The sequence below is a fragment of the Leopardus geoffroyi genome, chromosome C1 (genome assembly GCF_018350155.1).
Source record: "Leopardus geoffroyi isolate Oge1 chromosome C1, O.geoffroyi_Oge1_pat1.0, whole genome shotgun sequence".
Taxonomy (NCBI): domain Eukaryota; kingdom Metazoa; phylum Chordata; class Mammalia; order Carnivora; family Felidae; genus Leopardus; species Leopardus geoffroyi.
Window position 1 is genome coordinate 24,714,598 of NC_059328.1, and position 23,494 is coordinate 24,738,091.

At 41.4% G+C, this 23,494-nt stretch overlaps 1 protein-coding gene across 5 annotated transcripts; it reads right to left on the minus strand.

Annotated features, from left to right (window-relative positions):
• Window positions 1-516: 516 nt before the first annotated feature.
• ZBTB8OS (zinc finger and BTB domain containing 8 opposite strand) lies at window positions 517-23,406 on the minus strand. Of its 5 annotated transcripts, none has more exons than XM_045476532.1 (7): window positions 22,891-23,388; window positions 12,644-12,668; window positions 11,993-12,114; window positions 11,688-11,770; window positions 10,657-10,709; window positions 8,569-8,605; window positions 2,751-5,861 (listed from the first exon to the last, which is right to left on the minus strand). In XM_045476532.1, the coding sequence occupies exons 1-7, from the start codon at window positions 23,021-23,023 to the stop codon at window positions 5,775-5,777; spliced, it is 540 nt and encodes a 179-aa protein (XP_045332488.1). In that variant the 5' UTR covers window positions 23,024-23,388; the 3' UTR covers window positions 2,751-5,774. The 5 variants fall into 5 exon arrangements, with proteins under 5 accessions (XP_045332491.1, XP_045332488.1, XP_045332494.1 ...); XM_045476538.1 differs by having other exon boundaries at window positions 22,887-23,000; XM_045476536.1 differs by having other exon boundaries at window positions 11,993-12,135; window positions 22,891-22,964.
• Window positions 23,407-23,494: the final 88 nt, after the last annotated feature.

Sequence of the window (23,494 nt, forward strand, 5' to 3'; positions counted from 1 at the left end):
CTAGTCTGTCAGTAGTCATCCTCACCATTTCAGAGTTGAGGAGACTAAGCCTCAGATAGGTTAAAGAAATTTCCTGAAGTCATACAGTTCATGAATGACCGAGTCAGCGTCAGAATCCATGACTCTAATGACCTTAATAGTTATACTTGGAAGCAGTTTAAAAAACACACACGGGGGCCTGGCTGGCCTAGTCAGCGAAGCATACGGCTCTTGATCTTGGGGTCATGAGTTCAAGCCCCACATTGGGTGTGGAGTCTACTTAAAAATATATAGATATAGGGGCGCCTGGGGAGCTCAGTCCGTTAAACATCCGACTTCAGCTAAAGTCATGATCTTGAGGTCTGTGAATTCAAGCCCCACGTCAGGCTCTGTGCTGATAGCAGTCCTGGAGCCTGCTACGGATTCTGTGTCTCCCTCTCTCTCTGCTCCTCCCCCACTCATGCTCTGTCTCTGTCTCTGAAAAATGAATAAATGTTTAAAAAATTTAATATATAGATATAAATTAAAACGCACACACACAGTTGTATATTTATTTGACAGTGGGAAGAAACAGTAGAAATCCACCATTCTTTACTGTCTTGTCCTAGGAAACCAGACGTTTCTATAGTTCAAATGTCTCTGCTAAATAACATTAACTTTTGAACTTTCAGAATAAATGTCAGAGAAAGTGGCACAATCTTTGTCAGTGATCTCTTTTTGGGTTGTACCTTAGAAATATCACCCAAACATGAAGTGTTTCCTTATATATAAAATGTGAGTGATGGCTGCTATACTAATCTCAGAGGATCATTACATAAATGTGATTTGTTATATATTAAAGGATATGGTATGAAGACAATGAAGAGAGTCATACAGCCAGGTGGTTCTAGGTGTTACTAATTTCCATGTTTGTAAAATGCAGATACCATGTATAGAAATACTGGAAGAACATGGAACACCTATGTGGCTCAGTCGGTTAAGCGTCTGACTCTTGATTTTGGCTCAGGTCATAAGCCCATGCGCTGGACATAGAGCCTGCTTAAGATTCTCTCTCTCCTTCTGCCCCTCCCCGACTCATGTGCACGCTCTCTAAAAAAAGGAAGAAAAGAAAAAAATACTGTAAGGACAAATGGGAAACATACTGAAAGCACTTGGGAAAATACTTCACACAGACCAGTCCTGGATATGCGTTTATGACAAAATAAATGTGTTGGCCCTTTTCCTAAGAGTACTTTCTTGCATGTCCAGAATTAGACATCGTTCATTTGATAGGTAACAAAATAAAAATTATTTATAGTACATTAGATGGGCAACAACATTGATAAAGTACTATAGTCACTAAGTTCTGTGGATATTTGCTCTGAAAGCTTTTGGAGGACATCCTTTCCAATTCCCTGGTTTCTTAGATGAAGAAACAGAATCCTCGGTCTCAATCTGGAATCCTCAAAGCCTTCTGATTGAAGCTCAGACTTCAGAGGTGGGGACGGGCCAGAATTCTAGTTCACTCAGTGCACATGCCCCACCTTGAGGAGGGTATAAATTGTTCTTTTTCCACCCTTCTTGAACATTTTCTTCCAAAGCCCAAGTGGCAAAATAACAAAGTGGAAAGAGAATTGGCAAAGTGGTCACAGAGACAGATGACCACTTGGCCCACTTGGGAGGGAGAGACACCAGTGAGAAAAGGTCACCATGCCACTATGGAATGTCCACTACGGCAAATTGCTACCATCAGAGCACATCCAGCCATACTCACAACAAAGGCTGTCTGATAAGAGTGAATGAGAAGATGCTGATGGGTGTGCTTTGGACTAAACAAACAGAAACTGCAGAAACCTGCTCGTTCTCAGCTCACTTGTTTAAAATACAGTATACAGGATCACAGAAACTTAAAACTGGAAAGTTCAGGAATCACTAACACTCCCATTTCATTTGTTTTGTTTACTTATTTTAAATGTTTGTTTATTTTTGACAGAGCCCATGCAGGAGGGAGACAGAGGTTGACAGAGGATCCGAAGCAGTGTGTGCACTGACATCAACAAGCCCGATGTGGGCCTCAAACTCACGAACTACAAGATCATGACCTAAGCCAAAGTCAGAAGCTCAACCAACTGGGCCACCCAGGTGCCCCACTAACACTTATGCAGATGGGGAAGCAGGTCCAAGGTTAGACAGCAGAGTGAGGGCTAGAAATTGAGGCTTGTGACTTGCAATCTTACGCTTTTGTAGATCTGCTCAAGGAGCTGATCTCTCAGAGCTCAAGCTCTGCTTGAGTTTGATGCAGTTCCGAGATGCTTAACCCAGAGACCACCAGGCGGTGATGGACCATCCGTTATGTGCCATCGGGAAGCACTCCTTCTGTTTAGAGGGATGAGGCTAGCAAACACTGAACAATTAAAACATTAAGGCTGCAAATCTTTAAAGCTAACTAGGGAGACATAAAGACCACAGAAGGCTAGAATATTAGGAAGGCCTCAAGAAAATGGGACTTGAGCTTTTTTTTTTTTAATATTTCTTTTGAAGTTTATGTTTTTATTTTGAGAGAGATCACGTACGAGCGGGGGCGGGGCAGAGAAATCAGGGGACAGAATCCCAAGCAGGCTCCTTAGCAGAGCCTGAGGCAGGGTTCGAACTCACAAACTGTGAGATCATGACCTGAGCCGAAATCAACAGTTGGACGCTTAACCAACTAAGCCACCCAGGGGCCCCTTAGCTGCGCTTTAAAGCAGGACTTTCCGACCAGCAACCTGTGGACAGATTCAGCCCGCAATTTGTTTTCCCATTGTGATGATCTGTAGTGTTTTTTTTTTTTTTCTTCTTTCCCCAAACTTGGGACTTTCAGATAAAAATCCCAATTGTGAGGTGTCACGAAAAGTGCAGCACTAGGCCTGTATTCACAGTAGCAATAAGGGCAAGAGCTGTGAGGCAGCTGCCCCCATAGCTACTGCATAAATCTTCAGCCAAACACCCACAGTTCACTCTCATTACTTCTGTGACTCCTTGGGCACTGGATGTGCTGTTCATGTTTTCGGAAAGGGGCAAGACAGCCCAGATAGGAGAATAAGACACAAAAGTGACAATGAGTGGGAATGTTATACGGTAGGAGAAAAATATGCTCCCGAGGCCAAGACATAGCTGAAACTAAAAGAGTCGGGGGTGGGGGGGAGACTGTACGACCATCTCAATAAAAAAACAAAAATGAACAAATAAATTGTGTGCTGCTGCTGGGTCAAGAATGCCAACTTCACACACAAAGGTAACATACTCATTTTCCTTCCACTGAGTATCTTCATTTTGGCATATTTAAAAATGAACACAAACTGCATTTAAAAGAAAAAGTTTTTTTAATATTTATTTTTGAGAGACAGAGTGTGAGCAGGGAAGGAGCAGAGAGAGGGGCAGACAGAATCCGAAGCAGGCTCCAGGCCCTGAGCTGTCAGCACAGAGTCCGACATGGGACTCAAACTCACAAACTGTGAGATCATAACCTGAGCCGATGTCAGACGCTCAACTGACTGAGCCCCCCAGGCACCCCTAACACAAACTGCATTTAACTTAATTTTATTTTTAACGTTTATTTTATTTTAGAGACAGAGAGACAGAGCATGAATGGGGGAGGGACAGACAGAGAGGGAGACACAGAATCTGAAACAGGCTCCAGGCTCTGAGCTGTCAGCACAGAGCCCGACGCGGGGCTCGAACTCACGGACCGCAAGATCATGACCTGAGCCGAAGTCGGACACTTACCCAACTGAGCCACCCAGGCACCCCACAAACTGCATTTTAAAATTCACATAAAATAGTTAATTATAAATTTATTATAAATAAAAGGAAATAGAATTCATATTGTGTAATTAAAACTGACTTGCTTTTACTGAACCCCATTACACAGCACTGGTGGTAAGAGGTGCGGTTACCCGTTTTTTTTCCCAGTCAAGACTATACCCTACTTGGCTTAATACATCCCAAGAGCTCTTATTCTGGATTCAGCTCTTCCACTGGACTCACAATATCCCGCTGCTCGTTTTCACAATCAATGTCCCAAATAGCACATGATATACAAAGGGGTCCATGAAAAAAAGGGACCTAGGTTAGCCTGGAAATTCATCCTGACAAAAGGCAGAGAGGTTCTTCTAGACAGTTTTTGCTTAGAGGGCCACAATTCAAATGAACAAAATGTACCTCAAAATAAAGAAGGGGAAGAAACACCACCCCAGTGATCCTGCTACGTATTCACTGCAAGAACTACTATTCAAATGGTAGACTCTTGGCCTAGTCTCCATTAGCTCTATTTTCTAGAGAGCTAGCAAAAGATACAGTGCTGAGAACACTTCGGAAGCTCACCATTTCGTTTTAGGTCAAGTTTAGCATGCCGTAATGGTATCTGGCACCACCCAGTGGCAATCTTTTCTCCTGTATGTGCGAATAAATAGCAACTTTGCAAATTCTTGTGGTGGCAACAAATACCTCAATCAATGAACAGAGAATAGCATAATGTTGCAAATCAAACAGAAGCAGTTTCATTACATTACCTACTTTGAAAAGTTTAGATCATTTTTAACGTGTTTTTTTTCCACAATGAAGAACTTAGAAAAACACAAAGAAATGTAAAACAGTTTTCTTCTCCAACTGTATAAATATATGGGCTTTAATATAAAATCACGTTAGAAGGGCCCATTTTTTTATTTAAAAATGTTTTTAATGTTTATTCATTTTTTGAGAGAGAGAAAGAAACAGAGTGAGACTAGAGGTGGAGCAGAGACAGAGGGAGACACAATCTGAAGCAGGTTCCAGGCTCCAAGCTGTCAGCACAGAGCCCAGCACAAGGTTTGAACCCATGAACTGCAGCGAGAATCATGATCTGAGCTGAAGTCTGACACTTAACTGACCGAGCCACCCAGGCACTCCTGGAAGGGGCTCATTTGTAAGGGCACTGACTTGTTCTTACGAGAAAATAGGAAAAGTGTCCATACATTAGTGCTTTAAAATAGTGAGAAAGAGAGAAACTCAGGACTCTTTCTAGAGAAGTCTTCCAAATGTTCCAACTATAATTATTTCTTCTAAGAAAACCGAGTGGCATACAGGATGGCTCTGTCCCACAGGAAATCTAAAACAAAACCTCTCTTAATGTATATATAGAAAATATATGTGTTAACCAATTCAGAAAAAAGCAAAGTCCTGGTTGAGGATTTCTCAAATTATATTATTTTTTTTTCAAATTGAATTCGATAAGACTATGGAAGGTTCAGAGTATCCTGGGCTGCTGCTGACACCGTTGGTCCCTCTGGGGACCAGGCAGGACGTTTCGCTAGAAGGGTGCTACTACAGCAGGGGACTAAGAGATGAGAAGCCATACTTGCCACCTGAAGAATTCTTTAAAGTTTGAGTATTTGCGTAACACGGACCAAACCTGCACCTTGATGTTCCATTTCTGAAAGTCACACTTTAAGTTAAAAAGTTCTGTTCTGTGGGCGCCTGGGTGGCTGAGTTGGTTAAGTGTCTGACTTTGGCTCAGGTCATGATCTTGTGGTTCATGAATTTGAGCCCTACATCGGGCTCTGTGCTGTCAGTGCAGGGCCCACTTCGGATCTTCTGTCTGTCTCTCTCTGTCCCTTCTCCACTCACACTCTCTCTAGTTCGAAAATAAACAAACACTAAAAAAAAAAAAGTTCTGTTCTGCAAATCTCCATATATCAACAGATACTGTAGAATTTATATCATGGTATCATGGTATCTTCTTAAAAAGAAGAGAAAAAACAGTTCTTCATAGGAGGGGGTTTTTCTTGTTTTTTTGCATCTTAAATGTCAATGATCACAAAAACTTCTGGCTTCTCTTCATTATAGACCTGCATTGCTGAGTACGTTATTGCCTTGACTTCAGTGCCCTAAAGTTGGGGTTAGAGAAACAACAAATAGGAAAAAATGAAAATCAAACTCAGGATCAGTAACTCTACAACAATAGGCAGAAAGGCCAAATTTTACTATTATTCTGAAAAACTAAAAACTCACGTGATACAAGCAGTTATTTGTACAGCATTGTACAGTCATCCGGTAAAAATGAGAAGCCACATTGTGCACAGGGAAAGAGCGCTGACTGGGAGGTAAGAGATGAAGCTCTAATCCTGGCTTTGTTTCCACCTGGATAAGGAGGGTGGCTGACCTCTCCAGCATCCCCTTTTTCATTTACCAAGTGGACTGAGTCAAGGAGCCCAAAGCTTTCCTATGGTCTGGCTCAGAGCTCCTTCTCGGGACCTCCTCCTTATAGTCTAACCTGGGGCCTAGGAACACAGACTCCTCTCCTCCTCAGCTGCCAACTCACTTTACTTCCTGGGTTCTCTCTCTACATGTTTCTGATACAAGACAATCCCCCCTTGCCTGCCCTGGTTTAAAACCACAGGATTAGATGTTCTCTTGGTTCCTTCCCATTCTAGAAAAGAATCTACAATAATTCTTTGCAGCACAAAACATAGCCAGCAATAGGCAACTGGCATTTGCTAGCTCTATGGCACAAAAGAAATCTGAACGTTTCCCAGATGGATCTGAATGGCACCCACCTTTGCTTTTTTCCCTCCGCCATAATCACCCGGTGAAACCACAACCTAAATCAAATTCAACTTTCTGCCTACGGCAGCACACACCATACTAAGTGGTGTCACTTTAAATCACATCCACAATCTCAAAAGGGCACTCAGCACTGACTAGTCATCCTACATTTGCCACTGAATTCCCTTGCTCAGTCTCTGAAACAATTACTTTCCATCTTCACCTCTAGGATTCCTCCCTCATTCTCACCCTCACACCAGGCGTCCTAGAGAAAACAGGAGCAATCAGCAAGAAGTGACTTATCTTCTCCATCCGTACTCACATTAGCCTTTCCTCCTATTACAATGAACAGCCCGTCCCTGCTCCTATCAGAAGATCAGCTCCTGTACCTGAACACACCACCCCACACCCCCCTTTACCAAAACTTAAGGTCTTTGTTCTGAAATTATTCTCTTGCTCTCCAGCATGATCAATTTGCCCCAAGTTCCTAGATCACTTCCACACAGCCTACGCTGGTGCTACAAACCTTGTAGCTAAAACAAGACACACACACACACACACACACACACACACACACACACACACACAACTCCTCCCTTTCCAGCCGCATTCCCCTCTGGCTAGTACTGTTCTATTTGTTCCCCTTTTCAAACTCTTCAAAAGAACTGTCTCAATACACTGCCTCCACTTTCCTATCTTTCATTCTCTTTGACCCATGTATCTTTCCACTGATTAGTAAACCCATGGATAATTCTCAATCCTCATCTTACGCAACCTCTGTGCGGTCTCAAGATCATTAGATATCTGGCTTTAGGGCACCCCCTCTTCTTTTGCTCCCTTTCATGAGGTTCTCCTTGTCTTTTACTTTTTGGCTCTGTCTCTTCCAAACTTAGTGCCCCAGGGCTCAGTCCCCTCTATACTCTCTCCTATCTATACTCCCTCCGACATAATCTCATCTAATCCTATGGCTATAGATATCCTCTGCTCAGTGGTGGCTCCCAGATTTATGTTTGCAGAGATAGCTATCTCCTGAACAAGACATCCTATAGGCAAATGCCTATTATGAGACATTTCCATTTAGATGTCTAATATATACCTCACACATAAGATGTTCAAAAGAAAATTCCACGTGTCGTTTGTATTGTAATTCATATGCTCCCTTCTAGCAGTTTCTCTCTTTTTAAGCTTCTCTCCCGAAGTTCCCTCATCAGGCTTCATTTCATCATGTTGTGCTTGAAGAAATGATACTGCAGCTACTAGAAGCAACCAGGACTTCCCAGTCACCCTCAACTAATTTAGGTCTCTTTGGCCTAAACACAAGGGTCAGCAACCTGCAAATCACAGGGCAAACCCAGGCTGCCACCTGGTTTTGTATAGTCCTACCACCTAAGAATGGTTTTTTACATGTCTAAATGGTTGGGGGGGGGGGGGGGGACCACAAAAGAATACCTCATGACATTTGAAAACGATATGAAATTGAAATTTCAATGTCCGTGAAGTTTTATTGGGATACAACCACATTCATTCGTGTATGTATTGTCTATGGTGGCTATAGTGATACAATAAAGGAGCTAAATATTGTTCTTCTATCACTCTTGTTCCACAAAGCTTTAAACATTATCTAGCCCTTTACAGAAAAAATTTGCCTCCTCCTATTCCTATATACAGATTTGACTGGTATAGAGTGGAGTCATACAGGTTGGCAAATACAGAATCCGGAGAAGCACAGAAAGTAGAAGGTACTTTAGAGAACATCCAGTCTAAAACCTTCATCACAGGAAGAGATACAGAAGCTTGAAAAGGCAAAGGGACTTTTAAATCCCATAAAAATGTATAACAAACCTGACCCTGGAGCCCAAGTGCTGACTCCTAATCCACCAAATCAGATGTGTGGAATCAGCGTTTAAACATAACATGGTCAGGGAAGCCTGAGGAAAACTTACCACTTACTTCACACCAATTTATTAGAACTCACTAAAGTTTACTGGTATATACTAACTTTATGGTAAGAAAGTAGAAAATGTTTTCAATGGCTGGATTTAAACATACCTGAGGGTGCTTGGACAATGAAAATTCTTCTCCCCACCTTGAGAAGGAAAATTAAAACATGATTTAGACTTCCAGGATTTAATACCTGTTCTCCCTTTACATATTTTAAAATAAATCTTATAAATGTGGTTAAGATACGAGAAGGCCAAAAGAGATGGGAGGGATAAGGGGCTTTAAATTTCAGTTTGAGGGGCACCTGGGTGGCTCAGTCAGTTAAGCGTCTAATTTCGACTCGGGTCATGATCTCGTGGTTCGTGAGTTAGAGCCACGCATTTGGCTCTGTGCTGACAGCACGGAGCATGAAGCCTAGAGACTGTTTGTAGTTCTGCGTCTCCCTCTCTGCCCCTGTGTCTCCCTCTCTCTGCCCCTCCCCCACTCATGCACCTGCGCTCTCTCTCAAAAATAAGCATTAAAAAATGTTTTTAATAGGGGCACCTGGGTGGCTCAGTCAGTTGAGCAGCCAACTTCGGCTCAGGTCATGATCTCATGGTCAGTGAGTTCAAGCCGCGCATCAGGCTCTGTGCTGACAGCTCAGAGCCTGGAGCCTGCTTCAGCTTCTGTGTCTCCCTCTCTCTCTGCCCCTCTCCTGTTCATGCTTTGTCTCTTTCTCAAAAATAAACATTAAAAAAAAGTTTTTAATAAATAAATACAGCAGCATGTTTAAAATTTTCACTGTACTTGGGGCGCCTGGGTGGCTCAGTCGGTTGGGCGGCCGACTTCGGCTCGGGTCATGATCTCGCGGTCTGTGAGTTCGAGCCCCGCGTCGGGCTCTGTGCTGACAGCTCGGAGCCTGGAGCCTGTTTCAGATTCTGTGTCTCCCTCTCTCTGACCCTCCCCTGTTCATGCTCTGTCTCTCTCTGTCTCAAAAATAAATAAACGTTAAAAAAAAAAAAAAATTAAAATTTTCACTGTACTCAAGGCTATACAATGATTTAAATACTATCTCCCACTGGAGAAAGTAGGCCTGAGTATCACAGAGGCAAAATACTACATTCTGTAATACGCTCTTATTTTATAACTTTTGAGAAAATGTCCATGGTCTGTGCATAGAAGGCCCTAGAAGGGTACTTTCCTAGAACCCGGGATAAGTATCTTCTCTCTCTTCAAGATGAATGTGGCTAGAGATCACAGTTGGAGAAGCAGCATTGGTAGTAAAAAGAACAAAGTTTTAAATTTCTGTTCAACCATTTATTAGCTAAATACCCTTGGATAAGGCTGATTCCATACCCATTAAAAAAAAAAAAAAAAGGAGGGAGAAGAATAAAAGACCTCACTTTACAAAAAGAAAAAAGAAATGAATCAAATTCAACATGAAGTGGAAAAAATAGGCTTTACATAGAAATAACCTAAAAGAGGGGAGCCTGAGTGGCTCAGCTGGTTGAGTATATGGCTCTTGATTTCGGCTCAGTTCATGATCACACGGCTGTGGGACTGAGCCCTACGTGGGGTTCACACTGAGCATGGAGCCTGCTTATGATTCTCTCTCTCTCTGCCCCTCTACCCTACTCACACTCTCTCTAAAATAAATCTTCAAAACAAAACAAAACAAAACAAAACAAAACAAAACAAAACAAAACAAACCAGGGGTGCCTCGGTGGCTCAGTTGGTTAAGCGTCTGACTTCGGCTCAGGTCATGATCACAGTTTGTGGGTTCGAGTCCTGCATTGGGCTCTGCTGTACTGACAGCTCAGTTCGTGGGTTCGAGTCCTGCATTGGGCTCTGCTGTACTGACAGCTCAGAGCCTGGAGTCTGCTTCAGATTCTGTGTCTCCCTCTCTTTCTGTCCCTCCTGGGCTTGCACTCTCTCTCTCTCTCTCAATAATAAATAAACATAAAAAAAAAAATCAATAAATTGGGAATCAGGCTTAAGAACCAAAATTAACTCTGTTCTGACACATTTCTGGTCTTCCAAAGCTGAGGACCAAAGCCCTTGCTCCTAGGGTTCACAAAGCTTAATCTGCAGAGGCCCACTGGGCTGCAATGGGACTTCTGACTTAACATTTCTGTCTTCCTGCCCAGTACGTTCAGTGAAGAATATAATTTTAACATCTTTCATGGCTTGTTACTTAAAAAGATCTTCAAAACATACCCAATTGACCGTAATTTGAAATTTCTTTGATCGATATGAAGTACCTTCACTTCCTAAAGAGGAAAAGAAAATTTAATTTAAAAAAATGTTCATAATAGACATCTACTAAAACATGTCTAATAACTGTCAAAACACTATGTTGTACACCTGAAACTGACATAATATTGTATGTCAGTTATACTTTAATTAACAAAAATATGTCTAGGTTGTCCCCTTTCCTAGAAAATAACAATGTACAACTTCCCTGAAGCAAAGAAAATTAAAATGTTAACTAAAGTAGAACAACAAACTAAATATACTTCAAGGAAATAAGGTTTTTTTCTTATATAGTGAAGAGAAACGTTCTTGAAAAATGTACACTCTAAAAACAGGAGTCAAGAACTTTCTCTGTAAAATAGAATAGAATGATACAGGATTTCAATCATTCTTGGCCCATTTTTAACTAACACTGTAGGCTCTTGAACTCTGCAGGACAAGGGACCAGTTAGAAGAGTGTATGTAGCATAGCTAGAAAGGGAGAGAATGGAGCGATTATGGAAGCAAGGAAGCAAGGCGCTGTGTGTTAGGTAACAGTGATGTTGAGATAGATTCCCTTCTAGAGGCTGATGGCAACAGGCAATCTCCATTTGGATTTTCCTTTTTCATGTTAAGGAAAACTGACAGCAATTTTTAAATTTAGGCCAACATGGCAGAGTTGCTAAATTTCACAAGGGACAAAGGAACATACGGATGGACATAAATACAGCTCAAACTAGGGAGACATAAAAAGTGTGGGTGAAGACAGCAGGTGCATTCTGATCACACAATCCTGATTAGTGACAAGTATATGGTAAGAGATCTAAAATATTACAAGATGCATATACATAGGCAAAGGCAGATTAACCAAGGAGTCCCTGTTTTCTACAAATCAGTATCATCTTAGGATCTGTATGGCTTGGTTTTGCATCACACATTCTATTCTCAATCATTTGTTCTCTTAAAATCTGAACTAGAACCCGTTTGCTCAGTAAAAAAGAAAAACCGTTGCTTACCCGGGGTATGAAGAATTCGTCAGCACTGAACTTATAAAGCCACTCATCCAAAAAGTGAAACAGAAGAGACTCTAAGTCATCTCCTACATAGGATCAAGAAGAACCATGATAGTATGATGTTTAATGATTCTCCTCTCTAAAAACTTGTTTGAATTTAAAAGTGTAATGAATTTCTTAGGCTAGCTGAAAAGAGGAAGAACAAGCTCATAATTAATTTAGTTGCTCTTACTGTGAAAATATACTGAAATCATGTACAACACTGCACATTTGCATAACAATTTCTTCCCTGAAAACAAATTGGTTACCTTGGGTTTCTACTTCTAGTGTTTGGAGGGGCTCCACAGTCCCAGTATCTGTCATGTAACCAAACATGGCCATTGCACATTGCTCAAATGCTTCCTCCAGAGTATCTCCCCATGCATGTAACCTAAAGAAATACATTTATGCCCTGTGTAATAAAATTCAAGACAGCAAGAGAGAAAACTTGACAGCAAAGTCAAAATAAAATTAGCATGGTAAATACAAAACCAAAGGCAGCAATCAATTTAATGGCACAGAAACTGGGTTCTTTTAAACCATCATTTTCATGTTGTAAAGGAACGAAAATAGGAAGAGAAAATTAAAATTAGGGACATCGAGGGGCATCTAGGTGGTTCAGTTGGTTAAGTGTCCAACTCTTGATCTCAGCTCAGGTCATGATCTCACAGTTTGTGGGTCTGAGCCCCACATCAGGCTCTGTGCTGACAGAGAGGATTCTCCCTCTCCCTCGCTGTCTGTCCCTCCCTGGGTTGTGTGTGCATCTGTGTGCACATTCTCTCTCCCTCCCTCACAAAATAAATAAACTTTAAAAAATAAATAGATAAATAATAAAATAAAATTAGGGACATCGAGATTAAAACATCGGACTTCCTATTTAAGAACATGATTTCAAAGACATAAATTGTAGGTATACTCACTGGACATCTGCCGTATGATCCAAATCTGAGGGACAGAGGGGGAAACACATATGTCATTGAACTTGACTTGCAAGTCACAAGAAACTCTAGTTCATTATTAAGAATATTATCCTTCTGTGGTGCCTGGATGGCTCAGTCAGTTGAGCATTCAACTGTGTTTCAGGTCATGATCTCACGGGGTTCAAGAGTTCGAGCCCCCCTCAGGCTCACTGCTGTCAGCACAGGCACGCTTCAGATCCTGTCTCCCTCTCTCTCTGCCCCTCCTCTTCTTGCTCTCTCTTTCAAAAATAAATAAATTACTGAAAAAAAAAAAAGTAGGGGCGCCTGGGTGGCTCAGTCGGTTAAGTGTCCGACTTCAGCTCAGGTCATGATCTCACGGTTCACTGAGTTGGGAGCCCCGTGTCGGACTCTCTGCTGTCAGCATAGAGCCCGCTTCAGATCCTCTGTCTCCCTCTCTGTGCCCCTACATTCGTGCTTTCTCTCTCTCTCTCAAAAGTAAACAAACATTAAAAAATTAAAAAAAAAAAAGTAAACTCAACACGATGTTTATGAGCTTCTTCCTGATTATCCCCACAGAAACACCTGAAAGCAACACCTGCTACTACAGCAAACTCCCACTGGATCTGTTATCCCAACATTTCAGTCTACTCTTCACTGGTATTATGACTTCTGTCAGTTCTTCCTACTTAGATCATTGAATATTCAGGCTAGAAGGAAGCCTTGCAGCTCATTTAATATAATTCCCTCATGGACAAGAAGAAAACTGGGGCACCTGGCTGGCTCAATCTGTAGAGCGCGTGACTTCTTGACCTTGGGTTGTGAGTTTGAGACCATGTTGGTTGTAGAGATTACTTTAAAATTTTTTTTAAAAAGAAGAAGAAACCTGAAATCCGAAGAGATCGTGGGACTTGTTAAAGACTACTGTTGTTTAGAGGCAAAGTTGGGCCTAGAATTGAGATGTCCTGAGTGCCAGTGTAGTAGATTTTGTACCGTAACACATAGTTTTTTGGTGACACTCAAGGCTCAAATTCTTCTCCAAGTCACTCAAAAATATTCCTGTGGACTTAATATGTTTTAGGCACCAGAGATGACCAGCAGAGATGATAAAGAAGTTAAAAGAAAATGACAGGTATTAACCTTAGAGTAATGAAAGCATGTGTCCAGAATGCTCACAGCAGTGGATTCCCCAAAATGAAAAACCAAAAGTTCACCGATAAGAGAACAGATAAAGATGCGATGCAATACTACTCAGCGATAAAATGGTGTGACTTACTGGGGCACCTGGATGGCTCAGTTCCTTAAGAATCCAACTCTTGGTTTTGGGTCAGGCCATGATCTCATGGTTCATGGGTCTGAGCCCCGCGACAGGCCCTGCGCTCACGGCAAGAAGCCTTTTTAGGATTCTCTCCCTTCCTCTCTCTCTGTCCTCCCTCCCCCCTCCGCTTGCACTCTCTCTCTCTCAAAAATTAATAAATGAACATTTTTTTTTAAATGGTGTGATCTACTGACTCATGCATTAACATGAATCTCAAAAACATTAAGTGAAAACTGCAGAACTCTCAGCATGTAACACCTCTATCCAAACTCCTCTGTGACAAGAGTGATCAAACTTTAGCACAGCTGGACTTCTAGCAGCATAAGCCTAGTTCCGAGGATCACCCGGGCCCCAAAGCATTAGATTACCTGCCGGGGGAAAGCGCTACACAGACAGGAGAATTTATTGTTCATTCCAACCAAAACCTAACAATAGGCCCTTAACCTCCCTTTCTTAAAGCATTTACTATAAAGGACTTACAACTGTGAATATTTATCTCTTACAACTCAGCAGGGTCCTTCTCAAGGACTCCAGAGCCACTCCTTTGAAATGTAATCAGCATAAAGGACTCCTGGTCTCAGTGGGAGGATCGAATCCTAACTTCCATAACTACCTGCTACCAAATCCTACAGGCCTAATCGAATTTACGCAGACTAACTGTAATTTTTCACTTCTCTGAAACTATGAGGCCCCTGCTCTCCCCTCTTCTCCATTCTCCCTTTAAAAGGCCCCATCACCTCTGCAAAATTTGGAATGGAGTTCAGTTCTTTCTTTTACTATAATTACTGAAAAAAAGTCATTCACCACTTTAATGTCCAGCTGTGTTTATCTTTGATACTAAGTGAAGAAGCCAGGCATAAAAGAATCTATACTGTGCGAAACTTTAAAATAGGCAAAATTATGCTCTGGTAATAGAAATCCAAACTGCCTCAAAGTAAGGACATGGCGGGGGTGGGGGGGGGGAGGCTTATAGGAAAAAAAGCAAGGAACTTTCTAGGGTGATGGAAATGTTCTACAATCCAATGTATAATACACTCCAATCATAAATGGATGTATATGTTTATCAAAACTTATCAGACTCTACACTTAAGATCTGAGCACTTCTACCATATATAAATTATATTTCCATTTTAAAAAACAATTTGAAAGAACAATGACAGATTACTATAGGCCAGTAGTTCTCAAATTTTTGGTCTTAGGAACCCTTTACTCAAGTATTATTGAAGATCCCAAAAAGGTTTGATTGATATGTGTTGTATCTGTCCATGTTAACCATACTAGAAATTTTAATGAAAAAAACGTTTAAATACTTATTAATTCATTTAAAAATAACAACAAAATTGGGGCACATGGCTGGCTCAGTCAGTAGAACATGTGACCCTTGATCCCAGGATTGAGTTCTAGCCCAACATTGGGCATAGAGATTACTTAAAAATAAAATCTTTAGAAAATAGTAATAATCAATAAAAAACAAAGCCATTTCACTAAACATAAATTGCATACCTTTATAAAAAATAACCATATTTCCCCAAAACTTTAGTGAGAAGAGTGGCACCATTTAGGTAAGTATTTTGAATGTCTTTCAATGTGTTGCAATATATTGATATAGTTGAAATACGTACATAAAATCAACCTCACATATATGTAGGAGAAAAAGGGAGGAGTATCTTAATAGCTTTTCACAAAACTATATATAATCTTCCATGATGCTATACCGAAACTAGAAACATGCAATGTGGAATTTGAAGCTGTTATAATGAATTTTCATACTCTGTAACATTAAAATCCATAACTCTATCTTGTGCCTAGAAGGGATCTTATCTGTGCCTGATGGTATAACACCAAAGCACTGGTCTTTTGAAAAAATATTAGTTCATTGATTTATACAGGTAATGTCGACACATTTAATTATATGAAGTGAAATTACATATATACGTATATTTGTTAATATCACCACCAATCTCATCAGAAAGATCTTTTAGTACTAGGAAACTGTCAAGCTCATGATGACAGACACAAGTTTTCCAAAATTCGAATTTCACTCAAATACTTGAATTTTATCATTGCCAACAAATATTGTGTTCTTTTCTTTGAAGTGTTTTAAAGAAATTAAGTGCCAAATACCCCTATCTGAATAACAACACTACATCTTTCAGTCCTTCTTTGGAGGAAAACAAAGGGGGGGGGGTCTTCTATGAAAAACAAAACCAAAACAAAAAACCAGCTCACAACTCAATTACACAAGTTCTTTTCCTCAAGGTAATCATCAATACCTTGACAAGCAACAGAAACACTGTATGCACATTTCCCATTCTGTTTCACAGAACATTAAAAAGGCATGTACTCACTGGCCAAGATTTAATTAAACTGACAGTCCTTACTGATTCATCAAGGACATCTCTAAGTGAAAATGATTTTTTCTTTTAACCTTAGGTACATAGTGGTTAAGGAATAAAGTGATTACCAGTACAGTTTGGTGTTGCCTCAATTTGTGCTAAGGGGACAGCAGGTGCATCTACCAATGCTTTTGCACCATCAGCACAAATACCAACACAGTGAAAGAGCAAGTATCTCAGTATTATTGCAAAAGTAGTGTTGACATCACAGATCCTCTGAAAGGGTCTGGGGAACCCCAGGGGTCCAAGGGTCACACTTTGAGAACTGAAACATAGGAGAGACTAGGAAATAAACTTAACTTGGACTGAATTCCCAAAGGAAACAAGACTTAACATTGTAAGTGCCAAAAGACTAAGGGTGCTCCGTACGTGTTTGCCCATTCTCTTATTTCCAATTTTTGTTCAATGCATGATACACAACAGGTGTTCAATCATATTGCTGAATGAATCAATAAGATGACAACTACACTGTTGTCTACACAGTCTTAAAGGAAAAAACAGGGCTACAGGAAAAGCTTGGGGAGAGATTTGGGGGTGGTCTATGGAAAGAAATGAAACTAGGAGAAAATACAGACTAATCTCACAAATCAATCTGACATCAATTCAAAGACTGTACAAAATGTTGCCAAGTAGAATCCAGTATGACCAAGTGGGATTTATTCTTGGAATGCACAGATTCAGTTATTAGGAAATAGATTAATGTAATTCATATATGATCCTCTCCATAGATACAATCATGAAACATATAAAAATATTAACAGGATTTTTGAGCAAAAAGTTTTTTCTGTACAACAAATTAAAAAGTTAAACTATTTTTCTTCTCTCATTCTTTTTAATGCTTATTTTTTTTTTTTAATTTTTTTTTTTTTCAACGTTTATTTATTTTTGGGACAGAGAGAGACAGAGCATGAACGGGGGAGGGGCAGAGAGAGAGGGAGACACAGAATCGGAAACAGGCTCCAGGCTCCGAGCCATCAGCCCAGAGCCCGACGCGGGGCTCGAACTCACGGACCGCGAGATCGTGACCTGGCTGAAGTCGGATGCTTAACCGACTGCGCCACCCAGGCGCCCCTTTAATGCTTATTTTGAGAGAGAGAGAGAGAGAGAGAGAGAGAGAGAGAGGACATGTGCAGGGGGAGGGGCAGAGAGAGAGAGAAAGAGAATCCTAAGCAGGCTCCCAGCACAGAGCCCAACACAGTGCTCCATCCCACAAATGGGGAGATCATGCTCTGAACCAAAATCAAGAGTCGGACGCTTAACCAACTGAGCCACCTAGGAGCCCCTTTTCTCTCATTCTTAATTGCTATATTTACTGAATGTTTCTGTGGTGTAATAAAGATATATATTTGGTCTTTGTCCCTGGTTTCTGGCAAAGCTCCTAAAACCCTTGGATTCTCCTGAGTGATGAGTGTTTTGTTATTCATTAATTATTACCTTCTGTCCACACCTGAATCTATGCTATGGTGGTGACTCAGGGTAAGGTCCCTAGATAGCCTTAGAATGGGGCAGTCACCAGGAAGATGATGATTAAAGAGCAGGAACTTCCAGCCCCACCCCCTCACCACCAGGTGTGAGTGCTTGGCCTGTGGAGGGTGGAGCAGGAGACTGAGTTATAGACTCTTAAAGAGATTTGGAGAACATCCCATTGGTGAGCTCATCCATGTGCTAGGAGGACGACAAGCCCAGAGGGGGCATGGAAGCTCCAGACCCTCTCCCCATACCTTGCTCTATGCATGGCATCCGTCTGGTTGTTCCTCAGTTGGATCCCCTATAATAAACTGGTAAACCTAAGTAAAGCATGGTTACTTGAGTTCTGTGAATTGTTCTAGCAAATTACTGAACTTGAGCCCAAGGAGGAGTGGGAGGAGAAGCATGGGAACACCAGAATTTGCAACTGGTTAGGCAGAAGTGTGGGTAGCTTGGGTACCCCATTTGGGGCTGCCATATGAAGTGGAAGCAGTCTTGTGCAATTCAACCCTTAAACTGTGGGGTCTGTGTTAATTCCAGGGAGTTAGGATCAGAACAGAATTGAATTGACTGATACCCAAGTTGGCGTCAGAGAACTGGAAAACTGCTTGATGTGGAGAAACCACACACTTGACGTCAGAAGTGGTATCAGAGGAAAGAAAACAGAGTTTTATAATGCATATATTATTATAACACAGTTGAACACACAAAATTCAAAGTGTACGATGAAAAAAATTTGGATACTCTTGGGTATCAACTGAAAATTATACTAACTATAAGGGAATACTATAAGGAGGCAGGGTAAAAAATTAATTATACAACTCAGCAGCTTTCACAATTATAGTCAATAACAGGATAGACAAGAGATGATATCAGGGCAGAAAAGATCATTTACATCAGAAACAAAAAAGGTGTGGGGGCCTGGCTGACTCAGTGAGTAGAGCATGTGACTCCTGATCTCAGGGTCATGAGTTTGAGTCCCACAATGGCAAAGACATTACTGTAAAAAAAAAAAAAAAACAAAAAACAAAAAACAGATGGGCGTCTGGGTGGCTCATTCAGTTAAGCATCCAACTCTTGACTTTGGCTCACGTCATGATCTCCTGGTTTGTGGGATAGAGCCCCATGTCAGGCTCTGCACTGACAGCATGGAGCCTCCTTAGGATTCTCTCTCTCCTTCTCCTGCCCCACCTACACTCACTCGCTCTCTCTCTCATAATAAATAAATATTTTTTTAAAAAGGAAAAGAAACAAAAAAGATGAAATACCTAAAAATAACCTTCTCAGGATACACAAGGTTTGAAAAGTGGAAAGGCATACACCATTCCTCAAAAAAAATTCCTAATATAAATATTAAAGTTTTAATTCTCCCTAAATTTATAATTAATATGACTGAGAAAATACCAATAGTATTTTTTATCTGTGGTTTATTTTATTTTTAAAAGTTTTTATTTATTTAAGTAATCTCTATACCCATTGTGGGGCTAGAACTCACAACACCAAGACCAAGAGTCACATGCTCTACCTACTGAGCCAGCCAGGTGCCCCTATCTGCAGTTTACTTTAAAATAAATGAAAAGGAGGTGAAAGGTAGCCAGAAATATGCCACTCAGGTATAAAGATTACTTTGAGTTGAAGACAAATGAGAGAAGATACAAGAAAAACTCTCTGCCCTCCCACTATATGTCTAAAACATAAATGTATAAAGGTGCTCCCCTTTGCCTATCAGCAAGGACAGAAATCAATTAAAGAAAACTCTAGACCCTTATCCACCCAGTCAGCACCAGAGGAATCTACATAATAAAGTTTCCTAACTAGCCCTCACCTTCCATTAGTTTTCTATATATTTATCATCCCACAATTGGCTGCCCCAGAAGTACAAAATGCTTTTCCTTTGTCTTGTCATTTCTCTACAAAATTACTGCTCCTGTTAAGACGCTATATAAGCTCAAGTTCTAACCAGCGCTTTGAGTTACTCATCACTGAATACTCCTATGTGAGGGGCACCTGGGTGATTCAGTCGGTTAAGCATCCGACTCTTGACTTCAGCTGTTTGAGTGTTTGAGCCCTACTTTGGGCTGGGCTGACCGTGCAGAGCCTGCTTGGGATTCTTTCTCTCTCCCTGCCCTTCCTCCACTCACACACTCTCTCAAAATAATTTTAAAAATGTTTTTTAAGTTTATTTATTTTGAGAGAGACAGAGAGCGAAGGGGGCAGAGAGAGAGAATCCGAAGCAGGCTCTGCACTGCCAGCGCAGAGCCGGATACAGGGTCAAACCCATGAACCGTGAGACCATGACCTGAGCCGAAACCACGAGTCAGACGCTCAACCGACTGAACCACACAGGCACCCCTCAAAATAAATAAACTTAAAAAAAAAATACTTGCAGGTGAATGTGCAACACATGTGTTTATAAGTTTGTTTTTTCTAACTGATTTGTAGGGCCCCAGCCAATGTACCTATGATGGGTATAGGAGAAAGATTTTTTTCCTCCCCTACAGAGGTATAAGGGTACAGATAAAAAAAGGTAAACCATTAACTGATCATTGCTGAAGCTGGGTGATGTGCAGATGGAAATCATCATATTAGTTTTGTATATATTTACACATAGCTGATGTTTATCTACATATAGGAAAAAAAAAAACAAGAATGGCAGGAAAGGGGCCAATGGTGAGGGGAGAGTGTCCTACAACATATTAAAAGATAGAATAGGGGCACCTCGGTGGCTTAGTCGGTTAAGCGTCTGACTCTTGATTTTGCCTCAGCATGATCTCACTGTGAGTTTGAGCCCCAGTGTAGAGCCTACTTGGGATTCTCTATATCTATATCTATATCTCTAAATAAATAAACATAAAAAAAAAAAAAAAAAAACAGGCAAAGCTAATCTATGATGTTAAAAGTTAGGTTAATGGGGGGCACCTGGCTGGCTCAATTGGTGGCATGGGCAACTCTTGATCTCAGGGTTGTGAATTCGAGTCCTATGTTGGGTGTAGAGATTTCTTAAAAATAAAATCTTTAAAAAAAAGTCAGGATAATGGGAGCAGTGGGGAGGGCGGTGGTGATTGGAAAGGGGCATAAGACAGGATGTTGTAATATTGTTTATCCACATGGTTATTAGGTATACATGTGTATTCAGTGTGTGAACATTCACTTATGGTATGTGCATTCTTCTGTATATTATACTTCAATATAAGTTTGCATTTCCAAGGGCGCCTGGCTGGCTCAGTTGGTAGAGCATGCCACTCTTGAACTCAGGGTGGTGAGTTCAAGCCCCACACTGGGCACAGAGCTTACTTAAATTAAAAAAAAAAAAAAAGTTTTCATTTCCAAATGTACAAGAAAACACAGAATTGTTTTACAATCTTAGAGTGGACAAAGCCTTCCTAAGTATGACTACCCAGAAGTCATAAAAAGGGTTAATAAATTTCACTACATAAAAATAAATTTCTGCAGAGTAAAATAAGACCAACAATCCAATAGAAAAATGGGTTCAAAATATGAATATACACATCCCAGAAGTGGACATACAAATAGCTCCAAACATACTTAAGTATGTTCAACTTCACTTATAATAAGAAAAATGCCAGGGCGCCTGGGTGGTTCAGTCGGTTGAGCATCCGACTTCAGCTCGGGTCATGATCTTGACTTCGGCTCAGGTCATGATCTTGTGTTCCTGAATTTGAGCCCCATGTCTGGCTCTGTGCTGACAGCTCAGAGCCTGGAGCCTGCTTCGGATTCTGTGTTTGCCTGTCTCTCTGCCCCTGTACCGCTCATATTCTGTCTCTCAAAAAATAAATAAATGTTAAAAAAAATTAAAATGCAACTAATATCACAAAATATTTATTTAAAAAAAAAATTTTTTTTTTTTTTTACATTTATTTATTTTTCAAAAACAGAGTGAGACAAAGCGTGAGCTGGGGAGGGGCAGAGAGCGGACACACAGAATCTGAAGCAGGCTCCAGGCTCTGAGCAAGCGGTCGGCGCAGAGCCTGATGCGGGGCTCGAACCCACAGACTGTGAGACCATGACCTGAGCCGAAGTCGGACGCTCAACCGACTGAGCCACCCAGGCGCCCCTATCACAAAATATTTAAATTGGAAAAGACAAAGTATGGTAATGCAGTAAATGGGCGGAAGTGTGAGGACTAAAGCACGCTCACATAATGACAATGAGAGTATAAACTGTTACAACATCACTGGAGATCAATTTAGCAAAAACTGTTAAAGTTAAAAATACATATATCTTGGGGTGCCTGGGTGGCTCAGTCTATTGAGCGTGGGACTCCTGATTTTGGTGCAGGTCATGATCTCGCGGTTCATGGGACTGAGCCCCAACATGAGGCTGACAGGGCAGAGCCTGCCTGGGATTCTCTCTCTGCCTCCCTCCAAAATAAATAAATAAAAATTTTAAAAATGCACATATCCTTTGACAAAGCAACGTAACTTCGGAAATTTACAGATACACTTGCACACGTGCAAAACAAAGGATGCACAAGTATATTCACTGCTCTAACCATCCCACTGTTGGGAGATACGTAGGGGAGACAACCCCGCAAACGCTTAGAAATATGGTTATCTTTAAAAAAAATTTTTTTTAACATTTATTTATTTTTGAGACAGAGAGAGACAGAGCATGAATGGGGGAGGGTCAGAGAGAGGGAGACACAGAATCCGAAACAGGCTCCAGGCTCCGAGCTGTCAGCACAGAGCCCGACGCGGGGCTCGAACTCACGGACCGCGAGATCATGGCCTGAGCCGAAGTCGGCCGCTTAACCGACTGAGCTACCCAGGCGCCCCTGAAATATGGTTATCTTTAGAATACACTGATAAAATTCCCACAAGATAAATGTGACTAGGTATATGTAGAAAGAGTTCAAAAGACTGTAGACGCAGCAGCCCAGTTCCCGACTCTCAGACCAGGTGGGTTTTTCCTCCAGCATCCCCCGGACTCGTACCTACAATACAGGGCGAAATGGGATCACGCCTGAAGCACCTAATGGGGTAAAGCAGGAGAGGCCAGAAGACCTGGGCAAGGAAAGAGGGCATGAGAAAACTGAGCCACCTACTCACACTCGTATTTCCGAATGACTGGAGGATACTTGGCCTTGATTGCCTTCTGCTCTTCAGTCAAATTGTAATCTCGAACATCTTCCTCTTCCTGCGCCATAATTACAACCCTGGACACTCCACTTCCGCCCTTCATTAGCCGGACTTCAGCCCTGATTTACAACTTCCGCTCTAGACTCCGCCCCTTGGCACACACCCTTAAAGGACCAGGACTCCATTCTCCCAGATGTACTTATACCCTAAGACTCCTGGCCTAGGACCCGCCGGTGGAAGCACGTCTTTAATAGGCTTAGGCCCTATTTTCTGCGTTTGCTTCATCACTTCTAAGAACCCAGGAAACAAGTAAATTGGGGGACCTGGAAGTAGTAAGACACTTGAGCTAGACACTCCTATGCCTGAGTGGTAGACGTGTTTTCTTTCTGCCTCATTCACAGAGTTGATAACTAGACCCGAAAGCATCCCAGATTTTTCATGACAGTGCTCTGAAACTGTCGCGAGCTGAACAGCCTTTAAGAAAATGGCTGCCCCCTGTAGCGTGCGGACTAAACATCTCACGTGACCCGGCGGGCGCCCTCCCACCAGGTCCGCGCGCGCGCAATCGAAGGAA